The sequence below is a fragment of the Theropithecus gelada genome, chromosome 6 (genome assembly GCF_003255815.1).
Source record: "Theropithecus gelada isolate Dixy chromosome 6, Tgel_1.0, whole genome shotgun sequence".
Lineage (NCBI taxonomy): Eukaryota > Metazoa > Chordata > Mammalia > Primates > Cercopithecidae > Theropithecus > Theropithecus gelada.
Window position 1 is genome coordinate 92,599,654 of NC_037673.1, and position 10,201 is coordinate 92,609,854.

At 39.4% G+C, this 10,201-nt stretch overlaps 1 protein-coding gene across 1 annotated transcript in view; it reads right to left on the reverse strand.

The window, feature by feature from the left end:
* Positions 1–8,902, reverse strand: part of LIX1 (limb and CNS expressed 1) — a 51,218-nt gene extending 42,316 nt beyond the window's left edge. Inside the window, exon 1 of the mRNA XM_025388083.1 lies at positions 8,525–8,902. Coding sequence (XP_025243868.1) covers positions 8,525–8,606 — 82 coding nt within the window. The 5' untranslated portion in view covers positions 8,607–8,902. The remainder of the gene's footprint in view (positions 1–8,524) is intronic.
* Positions 8,903–10,201: the final 1,299 nt, after the last annotated feature.

The following is a 10,201-nucleotide window of genomic DNA, read 5'->3' on the forward strand; positions in this document are numbered from 1 at the left end:
CTAGCTGGGTAGAATTTCCCTTGTCAAAAACAAAGACAAATTGGAAAGGCTGCCATTTAAGGATAAATCATTAAGAGGCTCTCAAGATGATTACCATATTTCTTTTTTTTTTTTTTTTTTGAGATGGAGTTTTGCTTTTGTCACCCAGCTGGTGTGTAATGGCGCTTTCTCAGCTCACTGCAGCCTCCACCTCCCGGGTTGAAGTGATTCTCCTGCCTCAGCTTCCTGAGTAGCTGGGAGTACATGCGCCTAACACCAACCCAGCTAATTTTTGTATTTTTAGTAGAGATGGTGTTTCACCATGTTGGTCAGGCTAGTTTTGAACTCCTGACCTCAGGTGATCCACCCGCCTGGGCCTCCCAAAGTGCTGGGATTACAGGCGTGAGCCACCGTGCCCGGCCGCCATATTTCTAAATTGATTCTCTGTCTCTGAACAGATGGATTTATGTTATGTAATATTTTAATATAACCTTTAATTAAATTATCCCTAGCAGGCGATATTTTAAAATAAAGTTAATTAGTATTTTGTATTTTAGCAATCCAATCATGTGCAACTTGTTTTTACCAATGTTACTTCCTAGTTTTCTTGAGGAACAATGGGAAAAGGACCCCTACATAATTTAAAGGGCAAGCTCAACATGTGATGCTAATTTACCATTCATCAAAATGAGTTGAAAAATGCGGTACCTTTGGGTCTTGTGCTGGTCTTAGCTGAACCCCAGGACACTGACAAACAGAGTTGCTGTCTAGTTGTTTATAACCATACTCAGCCTTCGCCAAGTTTTGGCCAGGCTAATGGAATCTTGTGGACACACAGGGTACAACACGTAGGAATCACGGGCCCCTTTTCTTTTGTGTAGTCACTTTTAAAGGTAGCCACAACACACAGCAGGACTGAGACAGCTTGGAGTCTTGCTTTGTTCCCAGCAGAGGGACTTTCCTTTGGTAATGCTCCCAAGTCAGAGCTTAACTCTTCAGCAACTGGAAAGCTGGTTGTGTTTCTTCTTTTGTTTGCTTTTTTTTTTTTACTTCTTTCATGCCCACCCCTTACCCCAAACATTTTCCTGAGGAAATTATGATCCTTCAGGTTGTTTTACAAAGTTAACCTCTCAGGAGACTCTGCAAAACATGCAGAAGGGATATCATTCTTTTTTGTTTAATTTTCACCTTTAGAATTTAAAACCAATGAACTGTAAATCCTTTTAGGGGAAAATTTAAATAACACTTATTTTATGTATATTTGGAAGCACAGGGTAATTTTTTGAGGAGGGAGGGGAAAATTAATGAAGGTGTAAGAGGGAATCACAAAGACAAATTAAAGTAAAAAGTTATTAAGTATCCCATATTTAAGCAGCACGCCTGATTTCACATGTGTGGTTATATGTGCACATTGGGTCAGATGATGTCATCCAATCTCAAAAACTGCATAAAATAGAAGCCTGATGTACCCTATTTATCCAATCAGAAAGTACATATCTTTCTCACATTCTATTGGATAATGACATTGCACTGTATTTAAAAGAGACTTTAGAGGACCAATGATTTTAGACAACCAATAAAGGATTAGTCATGCTGGTTGCTCTGCTGATCAGTTCTTCTTAGTCAAAATGGTCAAATAAGTGTAAATGTAGCTTGTATTATGCATCTTCCTTCCCTGGAAACAATCATTATAAGAATGCTCAAGATCCTGCCACAGCTATCTAACGAAGGTCTATGTACAAGGCACAGAGTTTGGCTCTAAAGAGCATGGTGCATGCATGGCTTTGGTGACTCACAGTTGGGGGAAGATCCAGTGGATGAATGTAAGGATGGGCAATTTAAGCCATTGTGCCAACATGGCATATGGAATGATTCTGAGAGAGTGTGATAGGGCCAACCCATGGCAGAGCTCTAGCCGAGCGGGTGTGTTTGTCTTTGGAGCCCTGACTTTCTTGATGCTCTGTTCTCTTTCATCTGGCTATCAACTTAACCCTGCATGTAATTAGCCTGTGATAGTGGAGTCAGAGGATAAATGGCTTAAAAGGGTCTTGGCACAGTTTATTTCATCGTAAAGGAGAACACCTGACAATGGGGAGAATCATCCCCCCTTTATTTGAGGAAGAAAAATCAACCAATTGGCAATCCAAAAATGTCTGATTGTGCACCTGCTAGGTGTGTGTCCCTGTGTGAGGTACCTGGGGGTTATAGGAAAGTACAAGATACAGCTCTGCCCTCCTGGAACTTACAACTTAGGTGTGGACAAAAACACCCCAGTGAAGCTGTAACACTTCGTACAGAGCCACATGAGGGAAATGTAAACTAAATAGCACAGGCCATAAGTGCCAAAGGAGTGGTGACTAAATGATGGTTTCTCACAGCTGCTTAATGGGATGAGATCAAAATAGGGATCAACTGATTATCATCGCAGGAGGAAAAAAAAGCAAAACCATAATTCAAACATTTCATGGACACCAGAGAAAAAAATATAAAGAATTATGGGGAGTGTAATAATTGTCTATTTTGTCAATATTAATCTTTCAATGGGATTCTTTTTTTTTCTTTTTCTTTTAAAATATAAATGTTTTAACTACCTTGACAGACTAAACTTATATGGGCATTTGAGCATGGAGGTAAAGAAGTAAGAGCTTTTGGGGTTAAAACATCAATATGAAATGTATTACAAAAAGAAGATTCTTTTATGAAAGGCTTCTAAAGTTGTCTTACATTTCTTAAATCAATCTGTAGCACATAATCAGTAAAACCGTGTCATTTAAACAGAAGATCATAACTTAGAAACTCAACCTTATGCATCTGTATCTTATTATGGGCTGTAACTTAACACATGAGTTTCAGAAGTTGTTAAAATTGAGTTCAGACTAACAAATCTTAACTGTTAAAAACAACAGCAACCACCACCAAAAACCTCTGGTGAGATGGGAGAGCAGTCAATGAAGAGATCCCGGATTTGATCTCGCAGAACAGGTGTCTGTCATATTTGATTTTGATCTGTTAAATCTCACTTATCTATGATAAATAAATGTACTAGGACAGATATGGCCATAAAGTGATCAAGAAGCTACCTATTTTTTCCACTTTAAAAACCTGTCTTCTGGGGTTGAGACTTTTATACATTTGACTGTAAACTCTGTCAAATGTATATTTACTGAAAAAAGAAAAAGAACCAGTTCTTATGCCATTGATAGTTGTACTAAAATTTACATTTTTCCCTTAGTATAGATTCAAATAAAAATAGGCCCTATAATAAATCAAGTAAAATTCGCATTTGAATAGGCTTCAGACAAACAGACATCCATAGTTTAGATGCTAAAATTAGCAGAGTTCAAATTACTGTAATTAAGATGCACTCATTATTTTAAAATAAGCTACCAAGCACTATAGGGTTTATTTTTGTTTGGCTGGTTTTTTGTGGTTTTAAACTGTATTTTTTCAGGGGTGGTGGAATGCCATGCAATATGTATAGGGATTTTACTACACAATAATCTTTAGCCTTTACATCCTACTCCATTCCTTTCTGTGAAATGTGAAAACTATAAATTTATCAGCAAATTTATTGATTTCACGTAACTGTACTAAAAAGCATGGGGTGGATAAAGTACTTGACTCCTGAGGATTCTTGCTCTCTCATGCTGCATATAGCTAGATTCATGATTACTAAGATGTTTTTCATAGCCCTGTAGTCTGGTCCAGTTTTTCCAAAGGGTAAAAAACGTACTCTTTGAAGTACAGTATTCACCTATCTGATATAAATAAAATCTTTCATGCAGAAAAATGTTCTCCCAAATGGAAGAGTTAATGCACCTCAAATATGTGAGAAATTTGCTTCCAATTTTTCAACGCTTACTAAAGGATCCATCTTACTTTTTCATTCTAAAATTTGGGGAAAAATACCAGTGAAATCTTACACGTCACTTCATAAGTCAATGCTAGAAACCAACTCATTCTCATGGCTACAGTGACAATGAAGATACTTTTTAAACAATCTTTTTGAGAAAGTTTGCCCTGATTTTGGCCTTCAGTCAGTGAAAGTGGTTTCCCCCCATAGGCATGTTTGACATTCACAAATCTTGCATCTTATCTGAGTTGGCAAACGGTTTCTTGCTAAGAAAAAGCTGCAGTTTTCCCTAACTTAGGTATCCGGATGTGTACCTCCAACCAATGTCAATATAAACTTTTCCCCAATGCAACATAAGGCCATACACTTCCAGAACTAATTGAGGATCACTGTTAACTCCAATGGCTCCCTATTGTCGGCATGTCAGCATGACCCAACCTGCCTCCTCAGTCTGTCTCTGCCTCCCCCACCACATGGTTCTTGTATTGCCCAATTTGTCTTTAGACAAGCTGTGCTATCTCATCAAAAATTATCTTGCCCTTGGCCGGGTGCGGTGGCTCACGCCTGTAATCCCAGCACTTTGGGAGGCCGAGGCGGGCGGATCACGAGGTCAGGAGATGAGACCATCCTGGCTAACATAGTGAAACCCCATCTCTACTAAAAATACAAAAAAAAAAAAAAAAAGAAAGAAATTAGCCGGGCGTGGCAGCGGGCGCCTGTAGTCCCAGCTACTCAGGAGGCTGAGGCAGGAGAATGGCTTGAACCTGGGAGGTGGAGCTTGCAGTGAGCTGAGATCGCACCACTGCACTCCAGCCTGGGTGACAGAGCGAGACTCCGTCTCAAAAAAAAAAAAAAAAAAAAAAATTATCTTCCCCTCTCCACTTTCTTGTCACACTTCTGTTCAAATGTGATTATTTAATGGACTCCCTCTATGCTCCTGGTAGAGTTCCTTTTTCTCCCCTCTGTTTTCCTAACAGATAAAGTCAAGCATCCCAAATCCAAAAACCTAAAATCCAAAATGTTCCAAAATCCAGAACATTTAATTGCTGACATGAGACTCCAGGGAAATGTTCACTGAAGCATTTCAGATTTCAGATTTTCAGATTTGGGGTGCTAAAGTATATATAATGCAAATGTTCTGAAATCCAAAAATAATCTGAAATCTATAACACTTCTGGTCCCAAGCATTTCAGGTAAGGCATACTCAACCTGTACTGGTATTACAACACTAATGACATGGTAACTAGCACTTGTGAGAGGCAATGTCTCATAGTGTTTCAAGGTGAGGAGTTAGAAGACAGAATTTGATTCCTGGCTGTATCACATACTAGCTGTGTGACCTTGAGCAAGTCATTTTAACTGCCACATGCCTCAGTTTCCTCACCTCTAACAACAATAGTACCTACATTGCTAGCTTACTATGAAGAATAAATGTTTCTAGTACAGTGCCTAGCACATGATGAGGACTTGACATCTTAACCTTACTATTAAATGGTTGAAGGAAGAGCCCAAAGATGTCAGATAAATGTATTCTGCTCTTGTAATATGAAGAGTTAACATTCAGATTAGGATCTGAAAGCATAGCTATCTTGAAGTCATATGGTGATTTCTTTTGAGAAGGTACGCAAGGAATTGTCAAACAGCGGCAAACAAGTAGTAAGTTCAAACACTTCTTCAAAAGAGCAGACAGGGGCTGCTTTTAGGATAGCTCAGCTTTGGTTGTGATGCATGACACATGAAACAAAATTGGATATTGCACAAAGCCAAGAATGGAAGGCAACATGGAGACAAGACATACTTTGCAGAGATTCTGCCTGGTAGTGTGGAGACTTCCAGTGCTACTTGTTTTAAAAGAGAGACATTTATGCAGGGAAGAACAGTCCAGTGTCAGCTTAGATGAACAAATTTCAAATTGGGAGTCCACTTTATTTGAAACCTCTTTCCATTTTTTTTCATATGAAATGTGAAATAGGGAAAAGAAAAAAAAGTGTTATGGAATTTATTTCCTTCTAGAAAAGAAAATAAAAAAAGAAACAAATCACAACTATTGCCAGATGAATGCCTTGTATAAAATAAAATGACAGGTTTAATGTATTGCAAAATACCATTTGAAGAGCTTCCTTGTCTGAGAAAGCATTTGAATTTTATTTCTTTAAATGAACGTAACTATTCCCATGTGCATCTGTTTCAGACCAGAAAACTCTCTGGGTGCTTTCTCTTGACGAGAAAATTCAGTTACTGTTGCTTGTTTTTAAGCAAATCAAAAGCCAACTGAGGGCAATAAATGAATTGCATGATCATTTACACTCCCTGCATTATGTATAACCAAAGAGTGAAGAGAGAAAAACTGTGTTTGCATTCATGGGATTGAAATTTAGAAAAAATTTAAGTGTTTTGTGTGTGCATGTGTGTGTGTTTGTGTGTTTGTGTGTTTGTGTGTGTGTGCTCTTTTGTTCAACGGGGCTGGGTTTTACAAATTCTTGGATCAGCTTTCATCTTGTAGGAAAGTAAGGTAGCAATTTTTCTTAAGGAATTGGCGGTGATGTGCTCAAGTGCTCAGCTCTTTCCTTCTGGCAGAAAGAGCTTGGAGCGGGTTAGAGTGGAGGAGGAGCTAGGAGTGACTAGGAGGAGAGGGGACTGCTCAGAACCTGCCATTCAAGGCTGGTGGCAGCTTTTTACAGGCTGCCAATAGGAGTGTGGTGGCAGCAACTTATGGGTATGCCAAAGAAAATGGGTCCATATGCCAAACTCTGGCGTGTGCAGCACCTACAGCTTGCCAGGGCAATGGCATAGGCTCCAGACAGACTTTTGATGTCCTGTCCCAGAAAGTAAGCAAGCCCATTCCCACTTATTCCACGACATTGGTAAGTGGTTGGATGTTTTACAGTTAGGAAAACTCCTGGTACAGAAATGTGCCATTTGGGTTACTGTCATTTAGTCATTTTGCAGATTAGAAAAGAAGGGAGAGAATCGGCAGTTTAATATTCACGTCTATTAAGCCATGCAAGCAGTTGCAGAGTAGCAGTCCATTCTAGGGTAAACAGGAAATGTTCTCTGGTCAAATTTAGGTTCTATGTTAATGAATGAAATATATAAAACAGGACACTTATTTGTTCTCCCATATGAAAGAAGTCCTGCGAAGTCCTGGGTGACAGAACTTAATGTATGATTTATTGTAATCCTTTTTCTAGTCTATCTTCTCTTCTAAACTGTAAACAATCACAGCAATTTAGTTCATCTAAAAATGAGCTATACAATTTCACGTTTGAACTTATTAAGTTTTTCAATGAGCCAGTGAAAAATGTTTCCCTATTTGTTTAACTGCTTCCCCTATTTAAACCCTCAGCATAAGAACCCTGGTCCTATACAATTTATCCAAAGCTTGGGCAGCCCAAGAGCCCTTTTATCCCGCACTAGTGAATTCAGTTCTATTGTAGGAGACAGACATTCTTTCCTTCCCTTTTCGCTTAAAAAACATAACAAACCTGAATAGACTCCAGGCTAAAGTAGTGGAGAGAGTGATTTTTATTAGATCTAACATAGTTATTGGCAAATGCTTAAAGACAATATTTAAAAAGAGAGAGAGAGAGAAAGAAAAGGCTTTCACTTTATGCCTTAAAGGACAGATTGGTTACAATTTAACATCTAAGAGGAAAAATTTATAGAATTAAATGGCCTAATATTCCTCTTTCTTCAACATATGAGAAATCTAAGCTAAGAGGACATCTGGAAAGGAACATTATTCAGCAATCAGAAAGCAAAAATTCAAACCATTGATGTTTTGATGGAGACAAACATAACTAGATTCACAAAGAGGAAAGCTGCAACCTATTGAAGTTAAAAAAAAAATCCATATGCATTTTACCTTTTGGGAAGTTCCATAGCAAAGTTCTATTTCAGAAGCCCTTTGTAATATGAAACCCACTGTAGATAAGATACAACATGAAGATAGTCTGTTTTGCAGCAGCAGGAAATCAAATTGGTTCCAGAAACGAAGTTATATGACAAATGGTTTAATAGTATTGCTAGAATTGGAAATCTTGATTGAATTATTTTTAAATCATTTTAAAAAAAGATTTTAAAATAACTTTGCCTTGCTGTATAAATTGGTGGTGGGGGGGTATGGGGTCCCCACAGTGAGTGTTGCTGAGGTTGGGAGGCATCTCATTTTATTGGCCTTTTAACTAAAGCATTATAATCTGTTATCAAAATTTAAAAGCTCAGCAGTGATTTACTGTTAATTCTGGTTTGCAACAAAAATTTTCAGACAAACACGATACTGGAATTAACATAACTAATATGTGCTGTGGGGTATTAAACAGGTTAACAAATAATGATATATTTTAGTATCATTTCCAAGTTATTTTTAGGTTTAATCTCAGCACCAATCAGTTTTGCTTTACTTTAAAAGCATCAGAAAAAGTTCATTAGGTCTTAGGCAGGTCTTGGATTATAGAAGAGACTTCCAAACAGTTAGCAAGATGTATCACTGACAGAATAACCCAGCGCCTAATGCCTGTAGGTGAAATGAAATCGTTCTTCCGACTGAAGTCAGGAACAAGTTAAAATATCACTTAGAACACAGCATACGACTGCAGAGATTTAGGAGAAATCTTACTTAAATAGGATGTGACTTGACGTTTAGGACTATTTTCTAAAAAGTCAAAAAACTTTTCCCCCTTCAGTACTTACAGTCTTTGAAGACTAGAGACGGATCTCTGTGAGGCAAGACCTGGGCAATGATGTGTCTCAGAGATTCCAAGGTTCTGTCCATCTTGGGTCTGCCTGTGTGAGCCTCCTGTACAGAGTGTCCTCATGCCTGAATTCTTGCAGTCCTGGGCTGAATTTCTGCAGCTCATTGATGCACTGGATTACCAAAGAATCCCTTTTAACATCTGCCAATCAGACATTTCCCAGAATCTAAAGACCCCTCAGGGGGCCCTCTTCCCAGGCTCACTTATCTTTGTTGTATGCTGAGCTAATTAGCTCGAAAGGCTAGCTGACAGGCGGGTTCCCATTGCTTTCTTCTGTTAAACACACCCACCTACAGGCTAGCTGGGGAAGCTCTCTAAATTATGAAAATGGCTTTCCTCTCCAACCAGATGTTCTCTGAATGCTGTGCAGCATTCTGACTTGAGTATTTCTTCTGGCCCTCCATCTTCAATTGTGTTGCCCCCAGGAATATGGAATCAGGAAGGTTATTTCTCTAGGAAATTTCCTGAATGACAAGGGAGCTTCCAGCTCAGGACTGCCAGCTATGTATTAACAGTATAATCTGTATAAATCTAAATTTTCAGTATAATTCTTCTTTGGCAAAGGAGTACCATAAAGATTATGGGGCTGGGCGCAGTTTCTCATGCCTGTAATTCCAGCACTTTGGGAGGCTGAGGCAGGCAGATCGCTTGAGCCCAAGAGTTCCAGCCCAGCCTGGGTAACATGGCGAAACTCCAACTCTACAAAAAGTACAAAAATTAGCTGGGTGTGGTGGCACAAGCCTGTGGTTCCAGCTACTTGGGGGGCTAAGTTGGGAGGATGGCTTGAGCCTGGAAGGTTGAGGCTGCAGTGAGCCCAGATTGTGCCACTGCACTCCAGCCTGGGTGACAAAGTGAGACCCTATCTCAATTTTTAAAAAAATCTTTTAATAACTACCTTAAAAAACATATATGTATTTGCTTGCCCTGTTTCTTTGTTGTATTTTTCTTTTCAATAGAGTCTCATACTGTCATCCAGGCTGGAGTGCAGTGGCGTGATCATAACTCACTGCAGCCTTGACTAAGGCGAGGGGCTTGAGCTCTGGGCTCAAGCAATCTTCCCATCTCAGTGCCCCAAGTAGTTGGGAGGCACGTGCCACCACGCCTGGCTAATTTTTAAATTTTCTGTAGAGACGGGGTCTCACTATGTTGCCCAGGCTGGTCTCAAATTCCTGGGCTCAAGCAATCATCCCACCTTGGCCCCCAAAGTGCTGGGATTACAGGCGTGAGCCACTGCATCCTGCCCTGAAATTTTTAATAATTATTAAATGAAAGGAAGTGAATTACATCAGAATTAATTAAAGTCAACCTTGGGAATGATTCACTTTGAAGGGTAAATAGGGACACAAATGTTCCCAGGCAAGCTGTAAGACTGTCCGTCAGGTTTTACTTGCCTCTGCCCAACAGAAGTGACTAAAATCTGGAAGCCTTGGCTTCCAGAAGAGTGGCTCCTGAATTCAAATACAGGGCTTAATTTAGTCTCTAGCTGTATCCTTTTTTTTTTTTTTTTTGGAGACAGAGTCTCACTTTGTCATGCAGGCTGGAGTGCAATGGCGTGATCCGGGCTCACTGCAGCCTTGACTTCTCAGTCTCAAACAGTCCTCCCACCTTAGCCTTT